Raw genomic sequence first — 18,608 nt, forward strand, 5'->3', positions numbered from 1 at the left:
GCATATTTTACAAAGACTCTCCATTTGGGTGCTCTCTGGGTGCGCCAATGTAAGTGGTGCTATTTGCTTCTTCTCGCTTTTAACAGCAGTTCCAATGTGCAGAGGGGGGTAGATGTTGAAGGGCGGGCTTTGCTTTAGGATGAGGATGTAGAGCGGCTGGCTTCCCACTGTTAGACCTCGTTCTCACTTCCATGCGCACTTGCTCTTAAATGCCAGCCTGGAGGATAGTAGAGGGTGATGGGCAAAAGAACACTGCATCTCAATCTGAGCAGAGATAAATCTAACAGCAAAGGTGAATCAACAGGGACAGAGACAAGAGGAGTTTTGGTAACAGTGCATTCCAAAGTGTTTTCATTTTTCTATACTGTACTGTTTTAACAAGTACTTTAATAAAGAGCTGCAGAAAGAAGATCTTAATTAAATTTACATATTTGTGTTTAAAATGCAAAAACCCAGAAAACTATCAATGCAAGCAAATTTCTTAACTTGCTAAAGCTTATAAACCTAAAACCTATACTAAACATTATTCTTAAAGGAAGGAAGACAAGGATATTCACTATTACCATACCTTCTTAACAAAGTAGGTGGGTCACACCAATACCTAAGGATAGGATACCTAAGAACACAGAAGAAATGGAAAGATTGAAAGAAAAGAGATTAAACTATCTTTAATTTCAGATTATAGTATCATAGAGCAAAATAATTTTTAACAATCCAGAAACCATTAGAACTAGTAAGAAAATTCAGCACACTTGCTAGGTATAAGAATGATGTATATAATCAGTAACGTTTCTCTATACTAGCAGTGATCATGTATAAAAAAATTATAAAAGTAAGTACAACTCCCAAAAGGAATGGAGTTTCTAGGAATTAACTAAAAAGACAAAAGCTTTCCATAAAGAGAATTTTTAAATTCTGTTAATGGACTCTGATAATAGTCTGAATAAATGAAGAGCTAATTCTAGGCTCTTGAATGAGATGGCTTTACATAAGAAAGATAGCAATTTTCCATATTTTAATCTATAAACGTAATCGCACTTAAGATTCCAGTTGGACTTTTTGAAGAAATTGATAAACACACTAAAATTTATGAAAAAACTAAAGACACATGAATAACTGAAAAAAAAGAAGAGTAGAGGAAGGGAAGAAATTCCCATCCCATTTGTTAAGACATATCGCAGAACTATATTAATAAAAACACTGTGATTTTGGCACAAAAATAAGATAAATGGATATTAAAACAAAGAAAAAAGCTCAGAGAGAGATCCATGCATATATGAAGACAATTTATTATAAGAATGTCACCATAAATCAATGGATAAAGGAAAAATTTAGTAGGTCATACTGAGAAAGTGGACACACTAACTAAAGAAAAATAAGGTTTGATCCTTACAAAATACCACATACAGTGATGGACTCCACATCAGTTAAAGACCTAAATAAAAAGGTAACATTACAAAGTTAATAGAAGAAAATGCTGGAGAATACCACTGCGACCTAAAAAGAGAAGAAAGACTTCTTAATGAAAACTTCAAAAGAAAGAACCATAAAGCAAAAAATTGTATGAGCTTGATTACACCACAGTTAAGGACGTTGGTTCAACATTGGACACCTAGGCAAAGGTAAGTAGATGTCAGAAGGAAGAAGATATCTGCAATGTTTAGAACTGACAGAGACTCAAATCCGGACTAAAGAAGGAATTTAGGAATTGGGAAGATCAAAAGAAGAAACCCAAAGAGGAAATGGGCAAAGCATATCAAGTTATTTTATAGTCTCTATTGATTATTGCTTATTTGATTTTTCTCCATAGAAATACAACTTATTCCAGAGAGACTCATGTTCCTTCTTCTTAAAACTCATTTATTTTTACATTACTACTATTAGAGTATAAAAATCAATGTTAATGTTTTTAAACCTCAGGGAATGACAATTATTGTAACAGAGCAAAAATAAACTCCCCTAAAAATCTGGCATTTCTGTGACAAACACATAGGACTTTAACTTCACTGATAAACTTCTCTAAAAAGACTCATTGGAGTAACAATTATCAAGTCATTTCAAAGGAAAGGATACATGCATTTTACAAAACAAATTGGCATGGGAAGTGGTGTAATATCAGGTTTCGTCTAAGTGTAGAACTCATCATTTCTCCTCGAGGCTTAAACAAATATTACAAGAGTGAGGGCTCTTGTAAAATGTTGTTTTGAAATAGATTTCATTAATGGTTTCTAGTGATAATTTATTTCTCTCTTTATGCACGTCTCTTCTCATACTAATAATGGGTAGCTTATTTGCATATAAATAGATCTCGGAATTTGCTGAAGCAGAGACCAAATATGTTTCTTTTTTCCCCCCTGGACATTGTTAAACAGGAAAAAAAAAAGGGGGGGTTGGGGATAGTGCAATAATTAGCAATCCAAATTTGTAATAATTTTCTTGATCTAAAATTTTGGCAGGCAACTTTCCTTAGATGTTTTTATTGGTATTGACCTTTATTAAAATCATTTTGAAAAAAAGAAGAATCTGCACAGTTTTCTTAGTGGTACTTTTTGGTATACCTATGGTTCAAATGAAAACAAAAACAAAAATAAAGCAGCTTGATACTAGTTATTGAAATGTTCACTATGACTCTCTGGGTGTTTTTTCCTAATTAGTTTTTACTGTTTCTGGTAAGATAGCAATGTTCTGTATTAGAGAAGGTAAATATCATTTCTGTGACTATATTGCTGAATTAAATAAGTACTTTATTTTTGAGATACAAGTCACATTTTTACAATGGAGAGATATTTTGTTTCTTTCAGTTAAAAATGTGCAAATGCTAATCTTTCAGGTATCATATGGTTAAAAGTACCAAATCTTAAAAGAATTGTTATTATGGAACATATGTCCTTCCTAAATATGTCTTATAATAAGATCTTTTGAGCCTACTTTCATTTTAACTAACAGTGGTCATTATCGGAGAAAGAATGATGTTTTTTAACGACATCCATTTGGTATTTGCTTCTTGACTTTCAGTGTTTGAAATAGGATATGTTCCTGTATTGTTGTTCTTTAAGTGAATAGGAGGCATCATCCTGTGGCACACTTGGTATTTTTAAGTATCTTTCGGGAAATTGAGATAACAGCTGCTTTCTGGTAGATAGAATGTCTATTAATGTGTCTTTCTAACCAGCAGAGGTCACTCAGTGTAAAGTGAATAATGACTTCAGCTTTCAAAAAAAACAGCAAACATGATCATTGCATTTGAGCAATTCTATTTTACTTGATTTCTGTTACTTGCATAAATACTATTTTCATCTCTTGTTATACATGCTTGCCTAGGTGAGTGAGGTGGTTCCTTAGTGTCCAAAGACCTTTCCAGACATGGAACCAAAAATATCCTGAAAGAAGTGGTAAAAACACTGCATTTAAATCTACGTATTTTTGAATATTATACAGATCTTTTCTACCAGTTAAAAAAGAGAAAGAAAATTGTCCCTCAGAGAACATGATGTGTTACATTCTGCCACAGAGAGGCAGCCTTCACCAAAAGATGAGGCTTAGTGCTACTTGGTTTCTAGGAAAATAGCATTTAACTCTAGATATTTAAAAAATGGTTTGTTTATAACAGGTTTAGAAAGTAGTGGTGTGTGGCAGCCTTGACAACTAGCAGTGTGACAATATGGAGATTTGACGACAACTTGATTTTCAGAACTGTAACATTTTATTTTCCTTAAATGTGTATGTACTTATTAGAAATGTAAAAGTATAGAGGTAAAACCAAAATTCCATCCACTTTTAGTATGCTAATGAGTTAATAATCCAGGAACAAAATGCCCAACTTTATCATATAGCCCTCAATTTATCCCATTTCCTAGACCACATTCTTCTGTTAGGGAAATGTCCTGTTCAGGTAAGAGCACAACATTCTCCCTTAATTAACATGATATTTGTTTGGCAAATTGGACGCTTTTTGAAGGTGCTGGCGACAGCTGAAGACGATTAAGAAGGCAGTGTGAAGAAGCGAAAGAGTTGTTAAAACCATAGAGGCAGTCACAGCTCAGCTATTAACTCAGTTTCCTGTAAAATTTAAATAATTTCCTTTTCCTTTCTTTTCTCTCAGAGTTGTTCCAAGGATTAAAAATGATTGAATAATTTGGTCCTTACTCATTGTGTGACTTTGTCAGAGTTTTCTGGGCCACTTATCCCTCTTTTCTAAAGGAGGAAACTAAAATTTAGGATTTAGAAAATTTGCGAAAGTCACATGGCTAGTATAGAGAAAGCTTGAATTTGAATTTTGGTTTAAGATTTATTCTGGAAAATAAGAGATTAAAATAAAGATGAGAATATGCTTATACTTCACAGAATCGCATCTTGCAAGATCATGAAATAAGTTTAGCACATTTGGTCCCAAACTGAAATTGTGGGACACATGCCCATGTGTTGAAGGATATGCACTGAAGAGTAAGCCTCTTTCCCATCTTAATATGCCTATCTCCTACTAATATCTTACTCTCGGGCAATAACGGTTCTACACGGATTTACAAACATTTATGTGCTATATCATCTTAATGTCATTTTCACATTACAAATAGAAATATGACTTCAAAGTATCCATTTTTCCATAGACAATCACTGAAAAAGAAAGTAAAATGAAAAGAGAATGTGTAAAGTGCTTAAAATCACAGGGGTAGATTCTAATTGACTCATAAGTTGACTCTTCCTTCCTTGGTTTGGCTCAGTTCAGTTCAACAAGCATTGATTGAGTCTCCACCATTGGCAGGCACAGAGATGTAGGAAATTCAGATATATTCTAGAGGAAATATGATTGTCTCGCCCATAATTTCAGAAGGTTCCTTTGGGTCACTGATTCTTGAGATTATATGAGGGAAAAAAGACTTAATGTTTAAATATATTTGAGAATAACTACATACTAAATTGTTACCATTTAGAGGTCTAAAGCAATAGGTTTTGTTAAAATTGTGGTTTCTTGGTTACACTTTCAGAGAATATTATTTTGGCATGAGTCCAAGGAATCTAGGTTCTAACACTAATCTGGGAGATTCTGAGGCCTGTGGTCTATGGACTACACTTTAAGAAAATTAGCTTTAAATATATGGTGCTGAATATGGTCCTCTTTGCTTTTCAGTCTTGATATTTCAAACCATAGAACAAGTTACCCAGAGGCCAGTGGAGAATCCTATCCCAAGCTGTGGAAGGGCTGTGAATGGCCCTGTGGGTCATGGGTATTGAAGCCAGATGAGGAAAGCCTTAACTATCTGGAAATAAACATTATTAATATTAACAAATCCCGCTGTTATCAGTCTTGGTTAAAATTAACTAGAGGTAGTTGACGAGAAGACTTGCAGGGGACGAATCCTGCTGAATTCTCATAGTGGGCTGCTATTATTCCAGGAATGTATGGAAATGAGCAGAGAATATTTATGTAATGTGATCACAGGAACAGAGTGAATGGACAACACTGGTAAGATGAAGAATAAAATCTTATTTAGATTTAAATCTATATATAGATTTACTGAAAATGAGCAAGAATTTCTGAGATATTCAATGGTTAACCTAATAATTTTTGTTTAATCTCTGATGAATGTAAACAAAATATTTGCATATCAAAGCATGAAAAACATTCTATCATTTGTTTAATCTATGAAATATGTTTGTTTTAAGATGCAGAATTTATTCATTTAAGTCGCAAGTGAAAGTATTAACCTTCGTTTAATTGGCTTGTCACTGTATAAATCCTGGAGGCTCTTTCAGAAAACTCTGAACTGTGTGAGTCTAGCTTTATTGCAGCAGACCTGTTCAAAGAAAGATTCAAATCCAACACACTTAGGAGCCTAACAATTTTTTGCAAGTTAAGAAAATGCCAAATACTCTCAATTAAAATGGTAAAAATTAGCCATTTAAAAAATTTGCTTTAAATCATAGCTTATTTACTATAGATTTCTTAAAGAATTTAGCTTGATTAATATTAATCAAATGTTTTAATTATTTTAAAAATAAAGTTGGTATTTGTATTTAAAGAAGTCTGCTTAACTTGATCTATGAATGGCGTATTTTACGAAGACAAATAGCATTATCCTGATTTTTATATACAATATTCACAGGGATAAGTGCCAGTCTTAAGAGGGAATACCATACTAATTCAGCCCTAATTTAGTGTTAAAATAATGATGGTGACCTAGGAGGACTTGGAATATATGTTGAGACTTATTCTACTCTTTTGCTTAGATAATTTCCTTGGCATTCTGGCTCCAGACCTTTAAAATGAACAGTGGAATATAAAACCCAAAATTCAGTTATGAAAGGAAAATTTGCTACTAATATTATCAGGCCAACTATGAGGTATTTTATTTACCTTGAAGACAACTTCATATTTTTTGATTATTTGATAATGTTATTCATTCATCAATAAAAACCATTCATGTGGTACATATTTTATACTACGTACTCAGAGGGGTAATAGGTGAAAGATGATCATCCTTCCTTCCAGTTGGATCCTATAATTCATAAAGGAAGTGTGTTATACCCACAGTTACAAGACTGGTGAAAGTCATTCAAATTTGTACAGTGTACTTACGCTATCCGAGAGTGCAAGTATTTTTTTATAGGAGCAAAGACTTCATTTGCTAGGGTTTATGGATGTACATTTTGGTAAGTATGTACTTAGAGGTACACAGATAAACAGACATTTCTGCCTGAAGATACATTTTAGTCAAGCCAAATTCATGTGATTTTGTATTTATATGTCGTAAGAGTGATAGCTCTACTGCTTAATCAAGGCTAGGAACACATGTTTTAACAGGTGGATGATTTAGGTAGACTCCAGTGATGTAGTCCTCAGCCTACTTAAGTTGGAGTGCATTATAATAGTCCATTTCTTAGGGACTGTGTTGGCAATATTTCTTAGGCACTCTGTAGTAACTTTAAGATATCATCCTTAAGTATTTAAGATCTTATTTCTTAAAACATGTAATACCCATTTTGGTTTTGGACAGAGAAAATAACAGGATGGTAAAACGTACGTGGAAATTTTAAAGTTTATGCATTATTGGGACTCAGTTTTTTCTCATCACCTATAAGCTCAATTTAATAGACTGTGCAGTTCTGTGGTCATAATCTGAAGTGCCATTTAATCAAATTGAGTCTTAGAAGCAGGAGAAGAACGTTAAAGCTAAATGTGCCTTTGATATAGATGATAATACTTCCTTGTATACTAATCTTTTGTCTTTGCTATTATTTTATTCACAGAGCTGAAGAGTAATCAGTGAGAGAAAATCTGTTCCATAAAACTCTAAACTCTCTAAATGACATTTTAAAGCCATGCAGTCCATTTCAATGAACAAGTTCCTAGATGCTTTTTAATTTCTAAAGATATGATCATACATGGCATATTTACTTTTCGGTAGTTTTCTGTCACCTTCTCATGAAAAAAGGACTCGATATTAATAAGCAAAATTTGCTACATGGTTTAAAATTTTGGCTCATTATGAAGACAGCCATTTTCTAATCTGAGATTTTACACTTTTTATTTATAGAAATAGTTATTTCTGAGTCCACTCTAATGTACCAAAATGATTTTATTTTAAATTACTCATTGTTCCTGTTCTCTCCCATTTTTGCCCTGTAGCATCGGTTGACATTTCATGGAGAGTGAGTTGGCACAGGGCTGGAAAATATGTAATTATAAGAATCACCTACTCTTGAATTTCCCATTATATAGTAGTCACAATTCAGGCAGACTTTTCATAGGTGTTTGATTTGGAATGAGAAGTTTTCTTCCTCCACGACCTGTGATTAAAGTGCGGCATTTTGGTAAATAAATAGATAGTAGTTTCTGCATAATCCAGCTATGAATCAGAGCTGGTGAAGCAATGTAAATCTTTGACCCCTATCATATAAGCAGTAGCATATGTAATTGGAAATATATTTTAAGATTAAGTGCAATAAACCTTTTTTGCAATGCTCTTTAGCTTAAAGCGGGCTAAGTGTTAAAATGCAGCAAGATGCGTATTAAGAGAAGGGTTGCTTCATTTAATGCTCCTCAAAGAAATTCCAATAAAAGGAAATCCACTATGACTACATTTGAATATTTTATTTTTTTAATGAGTTATAACCGTGAATGTAAATATTTATCAGTTGCTGTAGCATGATGGTAAAGGCAGGGAATAGACTATATTTCTTCATAATTGAAAATGAAACTTACCGTTACAATAGTGTTGGGATAATAGCCTTACCTGTTGCGTTAACCTTTATAAATCTTTATGGGGAAAGTAGCAATTTTCAATTAATTGACTGTGGAATTATTCACACAGTTCCTGATGATAGTTTATGTTCTTTTCTGGATTCTGCAGTAACTGGTACGTTTTTCCGTGCATAGTTTAGTTTGTGTATGAAAGTCTGTCTGTAAAGATGTTAGGTGTATATCTACATTATTTCTCTGCACTATAAATATAAATTATGTTATTCTAAAGTCATGCATGCTTTTGTTTTATAGTAAGATGGTATGTGCTAAACACTTCACTTGTCACTTGGTAGATCAAAACGTATTAGCTTCTGTCTTAATTCGAGCTGCTATAGTAAAAATACCATAGACTGGGTGGCTTAAACGAATGAAATTTATTTCTCACAGTTCTGTAGTCTGGAAAGTTCAAGATTAAGGTGCCAAGGTGTGGCCGATTCAATTCCTAGTGAGGGCTCTCTTCCTGGTTTGCAGATAGGCATCTTGCTGTATCCTCACACAGCACAGAGACAGAGAGAAAATAAGTTCTCTCAGGTCTCTTCTTATAAGGACACTAATCCCATCACCAGGTCTCTGCCCTTGTGATCTAATTACCTCTCAAAGGCCCCATCTCCAAGTACCATCACATTGGAGATTAGGGTTTCAAAATACGAATTTTGGAGGAATGCAAACATTCAGTCCACAAGAGCTTTGTAACTTTGGCTATCTATCCTATTAACTGACTTGATATTAGAATAATTGGACTAGAGCCAAATGTCATCTTTTATTTTAAATTTTGAAGTGTCCTATGTTAATGAAGCTAAAATATTAAAAACATTTTATATGAACCTATCAATTCTAAAATATTTTAGATTTTAAAACATCAATAGAAATCTATTCTTTGAAGTAGATGACTTTGAATTGCATGTGTACTAGGGAGATAGAGGCATTAATTTTGTTTTCTATTAATACCTTTATATCTTACTATTTCACTGTTTATGTTCACTGTCAACATTCTATACTCAAAGTTTTTATTTCCTCTCCCTACACAGTATCTCCTTAATGCCCTCTAATGTAGTTTCATTCATCGCCACTCTTCTAAAGTTACATTCCACATGCTCTACAGTGACTGCCCTGTAAGTCTCCTCTGGAAATATTTAATGTAATAGACCTCTAACACTCTTGAAATGGAAGGCTTGGCATGTGACAGACACTTAATAAGTATTGGTTAACATGTGATTGGAGAAAAATAACCTCTCCCTATTTTCTCTCTATGGTGTTGTACCAGCCAGATTCTACTCCCTAGACCATTTCCTTCTTTGATGCCTCTCCTTCCCTCCTCTACGCATCCCTCCAAGTTTCATCCTCAGTTATTTACTTTTCTCTCTCCACGCTCTTTCACTTAGAGAAACCTCAGTTATTGCCTCTACATGAATAACCATATCCTTTTCTCCAGGCCGGCTTTCTCGTGAGCTTCAGTTATATATCTACAATTGTCCTCTGGACATTTCTATTTGGATATCCTACCATCTCTTCAAACATAAGTGGTTTGAAGTCAAATGCATCATGTTCCTCTCCAGTGATTTTTCCCTTCTGTGTTTCCTTATTTCTGTCACAGTTGTACCTTTTCCATAGCCACTATTCATTTTTATCTTCCTCCAATCACTATACGTACTAAATGTTTGTTGTGTCTCTTAGAAAATATTCTGAGTTGTCCTTCCTTTCCTTTAACCAATGGTAGTAAACTCTCCTTGTTAGTGTTCCTGAAACAGACCATCTTCAAGTCATCCCATCCTACAAATTACGGCCAGAATTTATTTTTAAACTATCTCTTTCTTTATGAATTTCCTTTAGTTTAAAACCTTGAAGAGTTACCCACTAACTATGGAAGTGGTTTTCAAAAGCTTTTTTTTTTTTTTTAAATTAGTAGACAACTTTGGTTAAATAAAATCTTACATGGGACCCAAACAAATAAAACAGTTAAATCTACAATTGTTTTGAATGAAAATAATTCAAGCCTCTTCTATTGGGCTTCATCTACACATTGTCCCCTGGGCACCTCTGTGGAATTTTAGGACATTTTATAATACAATTTGAAGCCTATTGCCTCTGGTACGAAATTATTATTTAGAATTAGGCCCTGTTCCATTCAACCAACCTGTTTACTATACCCATTTATTTCATGTAAATTCCGTTTTTGTACCTTGGCCTCTGTCATGTATAGTGTCCAGAGTGCTGTTAAACCACTTTTATGCTTCTTTAAATCTTATTTGTATTTCCAAGTGCAGTTCAGCCACTACCTCTTTAATTGAACATATGAATGAATATTTAGTAAATCAGAGACTTGGGTATTTTTATTCATGATGTATGTATATGTCTCTAGGGGGTATTATTTTCTTTTTTTGGAAATTACTTCTCTATTACATTAATTATCAGATAAACAGATGTCACTATTATATGCTTATCATATTTTAAAGCCCTGAACTGAATGATTTTAAGCATCCAAAAGGAATGAGCCCAAGATTGTTTGATGCTAAATTTAAACGTTCAAAGCATGAATCTAAGAATAAGATCCATGTGACAGACATCAGCAATTTAAAAATATACTTATTATTTTTACATTTGTTTTCTCTTAGGGCCTGCAACATACAATCCTGTTTTACAGAAATCTTGCTCCATACCCTTATTTTTTAAAGCATCAAAACGTTTTAAAGATTCCAAAGAGATTACTCCTGGTCCAGCGACATATGAGGTTTGTCATTGATATTTCTCTTTTATCAATAACACAAGAATAGAATAACATCCAGAAAGTACTTGAAAATATCTACATTAAAGTCCTTTCCATATGTTTTCTCAATGTTACTGACTAATCAAAATATTTTGGCTAAGGAAGGCTTTTTTGAAGACATATTCTAACTTTTTTTAAAGAATTGTTTAAGAACTTAAGAATTATTAACAATTTATTTCTCTATAAATGTCCTCTACAGCATTAATATGTGTAAGTTTTTTATATCCCTGCAACTTTAAATATTTGCTTGTTTATATACACAAATTGAAATCTCCAAGTATTTATTGAAATCATGAATTTATTAGAGGACTCAGAAGAAAGCCCTGTGGATCCAGTAAAATCAAGTATTGACCTTTCATTTTCTTATAATAAACGTAGATGCTGTATGTTAGCTTCATAATAAATAAAGGACTCATTTAAGCTGTGGGCCTTCTGATTGTAAAAAGAAAGTTTAAATAAACCTGCAGGGTTTTAGAAATTGTGTTCACAATAGGCCCTAATTCCCCATTTGGGATGAAATAACTCCCCAGTTCCTCCACTACTACCTACTGAGAGTGAAATATTTCATAGTGGCTTATAGCAATTAATTTAAAAGCTAGTACTTAGTGCAAACCACAGTGAATGTTCTTTTTTGGGTTAATGACAATCTTATGTTTATTTAATATATACTTTTCTACTTATTTAAAATGTCATAATATAAATAATTTTTCAGCATTCTTTCTAAATCAGATTCATAAAAAGAAGAAAAAGGAAAGCAAAAGAATAATGAAAGACTTGTTATGTTATTTGTAGGCTGTTGGTTCCCCCAGAAGACCGCTGCTAAAGCCTTCTGATTAAGCAAAGCTCATTTCTTAGACTTCCTTCAGAAAGGGAGCATCTGCTAGACAGAGTCCTAGTAGTGTTTCAGAAGGTGGAAGTCCAAGGAGGATATTTATAGTGTTTAGGACCTGAGCTGTGTGATGTAAGGCGACTCTTATAAATGGGGAACTGGTTGGGATTTGGCAGAGTTTATGACATGCTTACTTTGAATTATTGGGCACGGTGAGGAAGGGTCTGGAAGCAAGTGTTGATCAGTAAGCTATTAGTCTTGATAAGTTAGGTATTATAGCCGTTCCTAGTCTGATCGTATTAAGCCTTATCATATGATGAGTCTGATCATATTAGCTGAATGCTTTCCCCCCTCCCTTTCAAAACTGATTTTAATGGTGTCAAGAAATAATAAATGTCAGTAAATATGATCTTATCCTTTTTCATTTTGTGGTACATTTGTCATAGAAGATGCACCCACTAGTCTTGCTAGGATTTAAAGATACTCTTCTTTTTTCTTTCATCAAAATTTCACGTTTCATATATATATATATATATATATATATATACACACACACACACACTTCCTCATAGTCATTTATTATGGATAATTATTTTCTGTGTCAGGAGAAAACATTTATGAATTTAATAATGATATTTATTAACATGTTAACTGAAATTTTAAACTATTATATTCTATATGTAATGCACTGCAAGGTAACTTTTCTGTTGAGAACTGAGTCTGTAATTTTTTTTGTCTTCCTAACACCATTCGTTTCCTTTAATAATTGAAAATCTTTTTTGAACAAATAATTTTCTTCCATAATTTTCCTTCTTTAAAGGAAAAGTTATTTTTAAGATGATAGTTGATAAATTACTTCATTCCTTTATTATAGCTTGCTCTTAGTTTTTTTATTTGATGCTTCACTCTTTCTCTATTGAGTTTGATAGATTTAAGTTCGTGACTTTTAAGAACGTTTGCCTTAAAAATTTTACTTTTTTTTTACAGAAAAAGATGATTCTAGAAATTATAACATTGTTTTAAGACTGTAGGATTGGGTTCTATGTGAAAAGTACTTAAACATGTATGACCTCTGCCATCAAGTTGGTTATAGGTTTGGTGTTTTTCTTTGGTGAGGAAGATTTGTCTGAGCTAACTTCTGTTATCAATCTTCCTCTTTTTTTTTGCTTGAGGAAGATTAGCCCTGAGCTGACATCTATGTCAGTCTTCCTCTATTTCGTATGTGGGTCACCACGACAGTGTAGCTGATGAATGTGTATGTCCCCACCTGGGATCCCAAACTGCACACCGGCCTGCTGAAGCTGGGCATGCTGGACTTAACCACTATACCATGGGGCCTGCCTCGGGATGGCTATAGGTTTTGTAGTGTCTCATATCCTCACTGGATTTGAAACTGTCCAGTGCTGGTGGTCTTTACAATGTATTTTATAATAAGCATAGCTCTCTGAAGCTACACACCCACATCTGTAAAAGCTCCTTGCCATTTTCATTCTTTTATGAACTCTCTCTCAAGTTTCCCAGGCAGAATTAGTTTTCTCCTCTTTTTTTTTGTCAGAGTTGCCGTCGGAAGTCGGAATGTATCTTACTTTGCCCATAATATTTCAATTACAAGCTAATCTCTTTGTCTCTTTTGCTCCTTCTAGTTGTTGATATTTATTCATTCACTATTGCAGAGACTTTCAAATATCTAATGAAAACTAGGGGTTCTTTTCTTAGGGAGAAAATGTAGGTATGCTTATAATATAAAACTGTGCGTGCAATTTTAAAAGATTTATTAATAGACAAAAGCTTATTTATGGTTCCAATCAAGACCTCCCTAAAGTATATTCTGAGCTCCATGAAGGCAGGGACTTATGTAGTTTTATATTATTAGGGTTTCAACCACAGAATCTGGCACATAGTAGTAGATCAATAAATGTTTATTGATATATAAATATCAATAATATATAAAATATATAAAAATATATAAAATATAAATTAACAAAATGGATAATACTAAGATTTTCTTCCTAGGATTAAATCACTAATCTTTATCTAGAAATAAAGATTTACTTATCGATTTAGTTCTCAGTGAGAAGAATATGTACATATTCTTTTAAAATAGCAGTAGGTTTTATTGATTGATTCACATTTTCTTGTCAAGTAACTCTTCTGGCCAAAAGCATGCATTTGTAAGGATTAGATAAGGTTCCACGTTATTTTCTGGAATTTAAAATTGACAATTATTATGTAAGAGTAATAAAAAACTAGATTAAAGAAACTTCAATAAATTAAAAAAAATCTTTACTTAAGTATTGCAGGAAATTTTAAGTATACCTCTTTTTAAAAAAGCAAATTCTACTGAAATTAATTGAAATTCAATAATACAAATTTATTTTTTAATATAATTTTTTCTACTTTGTTGAGATATAATTGACATATAACGTTGTGTAGATTTAAGGTGTATAATGTGATGATTTTGTGCACATATATATTAAAAATGATTACTACAGTAAGGTCTGTTAACACTTCCATCACCTCACATAATTTTCTTTTGTGTGTGCGTTACTATAGTCACCATGCTGTATATTAGATCTCCAGACTTTATTCATCTTCTAACTAAAATTTTGTACCCTTTACACAAACTGTCTACATCTCCCCTACCCTCTAGTCCCTGGAAACAACCATTCTACTCTTTATTTCTATGAGTTCAACTTTTTTAGATTCCACATATGTGAGAACATACAATATTTGTTTTTCCCTGTCTGACTTATTTCGCTTAGCATAATGTCCTCAAGCTCCATTTATATTGTTGCAAATGGCAGGATTCCTTCTTTTTTATGGCTGAATAATATTCCATTGTATATACATACCACATCTTTTTTGGTCCATCCATCCTTGATGGACAATTAGGTTGTTTCCACATCTTGGCTATTGTAAATAATACTGCAATGAAATGGGGATACAGATGTCTTTTTGAGCTAGTGATTCATTTCCTTCCACTGTATACACAGTACTGAGATTGCTGGATCATATGATAGTTCTATTTTAAATTTTTTGAGAACTTCTATATGTTTTCCATAATAGGTATACCAATTTACATTCCCACCAACAGTGCACAAGGGTTCCCTTTTCTTCACATCCTTGCCAACATTTGTAATCTCTTGTGTTTTTGATGATAGCCTTTCTAACAGGGGTGAGGTGATATCTCATTGTGGTTTTGACTTGCATTTCTCTGATGATTGATTAGTGATGTTGAGCATTTTTCATGTCCCTTTGGCCATCTGTATGTCTTCTTTGTAAAAATGTCTATTCAAGTCCTCTGCCCATTTTTTAACCAGATTGTTTTTTTGCTCTGGAGTTGTATGAGTTCCTTTTATATTTTGGATATTAACCCCTTATGAGTTAGATGGTTTGCCAATATTTTCTCCCATTCTTGGGTCCCTTTTCATTTTGTCAATTGTTTCTCTTGCTGTGCAGAAGCATTTTAGATTGACATAGTCCCACTTGTTTATTTTTGCTTACATTTTTGGTGTCATACCAAAAAAATCATTACCAAGACCAATGTCAAGGATTTTTACCCCTACATTTTCTTTTAGGAGTTTTGTGGTTTCAGGTATTAGGTTTAAGTCTCTAATTCATTTTGAGTTAATTTTTGTAAGTAGTGTAAGAGAGGGATCTATTTAGATTTTTTTGCATTTAGATATCCAGTTTTCCCAACACTGTTTATTGAAGAGACTGTCCTTTCCCATCGTGTATTCTTGGCACCCTTGTCAAAGATTAGTTGGCAATATATGCAAGAGTTTTATTTCTGGGCTCTGAATTCTGTTCCATTGTTCTGTGTATCTGTATTTATGCCAGAACCACGCTGTTTTGATTACTATAGCTTTGGAATATAGTGTGAAATCAGAAAGTCTTATGCTTGCAGCTTTGTTGTTCTTTCTCAGGATTGCTTTGGCTACTCAGGATCTTCTCTGGTTCCATACAAATTTTAGGATTATTTTTTCTATTTCTGTGAAAACTGCCATTGGAATTTTGTTAAGGATTGCATTCAATCAATAGATGACTTTAGGTAGTGTGGACATTTTAATATTATTAATTCTTCCAATCCACGGACACAGGACATCTTACCATTTATTTGTGTCTTCTTCAATTTCTTTCATCAATGTCTTATAATTTTGCAAGTATAGATCTTTTACTTCCTTGGTTACATTTATCCCTAAGTATTTTATTATTTTTAATGCTGTAATAAATGTGATTGTTTTCTTTACTTCTTCAGATAGTTTGTTGTTAATGCATAGACATGTAACTTATTTTTGTATGTTCATTTTGTATCCTGCAACTTTATTGAATTCATTTATTATTGCTAACAATTATTCTGTGGCATCTTTAGGATTATCTATATATAATGTCTTATCACCTTCAAACAGAGATAATTTTACTCCTTCCTTTCCAATTTGATGACTGTTTTTTTCTTGCTTAGTTGCTCTGGTTGGGACTTCCAGCACTATTTTAAATACAAGTGGTTAGAGTGGACATCCTTGTCTTTGTCCTTATCTTAGTGGGAAAGCTTTTAACTTTTCACTATTGAATATGGTACTAACTGTAGGCTTGTCATATATGGACTTTATTATGTTGAGGTAAATTCATTCTGTGCCCAATTTGTTGAGAATTTTTATGAGGAAAGGATGTTGAATTTTTTTCAAATGCTTTTTCTGCATCTATTGAGAAGCTCATATGGCTTTTATCTTTCATTGTATTAATGTGGTGTATTGCTTTTATTGATTTGCATATGTTGAACCATCTTTGCATCCAAGGACTAAATCTCACTTGCTCATGGTACATGATTCTTTTAAGTTAATGTTGAACTTGGTTTGCTCGTATTTTTTTGAGGCATTTTGCATCTATATTCATCATAGATATTGGCCTGTAGTTTTCTCTTCTTGTAGTATGCTTATCTAGCTTTGATATCAGGGTAATGCCGGCCTTGTAAAATAAGTTTGGAAGCATTTCATTCTCTTCAGTTTTTTGGAATTGTTTGAAAAGGATTGGCATTAATATTTTAAATCTTTGGTAGAATTCACCAGGAAAGCCATCTGGTTCTGGACTTTTGTTTGTTGGGAGGTTTTTGATTACCGCTTCAGTCTACTTAGTCATTTGTTCAGATTTTCTATTCTTTATGGTTCAGTCTTGATAGGTTGTATGTTTCTAGGCATTTATCCATTTCTTCTAGCTTATTCAATTTTTTGGTGTATAATTGTTCACAGTAATCTCTTATGATCTTTTGTGTGGTGTCATTGGTAATGTCTCCTCTTTCATTTATGATTTTATTTATTAGAATATTTTCTCTCTTTTCCTTAGTCTAGCTAAAGTTTTGCCAATTTTATCTTTTAGAAAAACCAGCTCTTGTTTTGCTAATCTTTTCTATTGTTTTTCTGGTTTATGTGTTATTTATTTCTGCTCTGATCTTTTTTCTCTCCTTCCTTTCTGCTAACATTGGGCAGAGTTTGTTCTTCTTTTCCTAGTTCCATAAGATGTAATGTTAGTTTATTTGTGACCTTTCTTTTTTCTTAATGTAGGCATTTATTCTTATAAATTTCCCTCTTAGAACAACTTTCACTACATCTTATAAGTTTTGGTATGTTTTGTTTCCATTTTCATTTGTTTCAAGATAATTTTTGACTTTCCTTTTCATTTCTTCTTTGACCTTTTGGTTGTTAAGGAGCGTGTTGTTTAATTTCGGCATATTTGAGAATTTTCCAGTTCCCCTGTTATCTATTTCTAGTTTCATACCGTTGTGGTCAAAAAAGATATTTGGTATGATTTCAATATTATTACATTTGCTGAGGCTTGTTTTGTGACCTAACATATGATCTATCCTATAGACTGTTCCGTGTGTGCTTGAGAAGAATGTATTCTGCAGCTGTTGAATGGAATGTTCTGTGTATGTCTGTTAGGTCCATTCGTTTGAAGTTGTAGTTTAAGTCCTATGTTTCCTTACTGATTTTCTGTATGGATAATCTGTCTCTTTTTGAAAATAGAGTATTGAAGTCCCCTACTATTATTGTATTATTGTATTGTTGTCAATTCTCCCTTCAGATCTGTTAGTGCTTGCTTAATACACTTAGGTGTTCTAATGTTGAGTGCATATATATTTACAATTGTTATATCTTCTTGATGAATTAATCCTTTATCATTATATAATGATCTAATAATAATCCCATTATCATTATATAATGACCTTCTTTTTTTTTTTTTTTACCATTTTTTACTTAAATTCTATTTTATCTGATATAAGTATAGCTACCCCTGCTCTCTTTTGGTTTCTGTTTGCATGGAGTGTCTTTTTCTATCTCTTCACTTTGAGCCTATATATGTCCTTAAGGTTGAAGTGAGTCTTTTGTAGGCAGCCTATAGTTGAGTCTTGTTTTTTTGGTCTATCCAACTAGTCTATGCCTTTAAACTGGAAAATTTCATCCAGTTACAGTAAACATAATTTTTGATAGGTGAGGACTTACTAATGATATCTTATTAATTGTTTCCTGGCTGTTTTAGTTCTCTTGTTCCTTTCTTTCTGTCTTGCTGTCTTTCTTTGTGAATTGATGATTTTCCATAGTGATATACTTTGATTCTCTTCTCTCTTTTGTGTATCTAATGTAGGTTTTTTTTCTTTGTGGTTACCATTTGGCTTACATAAAATATCTTATAGGCATTATAGTCTATTTTAAGCTGGTAACGACTTACTTCTATTGTATACAAAAACGCTACACTTTTACTCGTCCACAATGTGTGTT

At 32.8% G+C, this 18,608-nt stretch overlaps 1 protein-coding gene across 1 annotated transcript in view; it reads left to right on the plus strand.

The window, feature by feature from the left end:
• The window catches only part of STPG2 (sperm tail PG-rich repeat containing 2), a 521,818-nt gene that overhangs the window by 279,616 nt on the left and 223,594 nt on the right, over positions 1-18,608 (plus strand). The window contains 1 exon segment of the mRNA XM_023637683.2: positions 10,855-10,970. Within this exon segment, the coding sequence (XP_023493451.2) occupies positions 10,855-10,970 (116 nt within the window).

Source organism: Equus caballus, chromosome 3 (assembly GCF_041296265.1).
Source record: "Equus caballus isolate H_3958 breed thoroughbred chromosome 3, TB-T2T, whole genome shotgun sequence".
Lineage (NCBI taxonomy): Eukaryota > Metazoa > Chordata > Mammalia > Perissodactyla > Equidae > Equus > Equus caballus.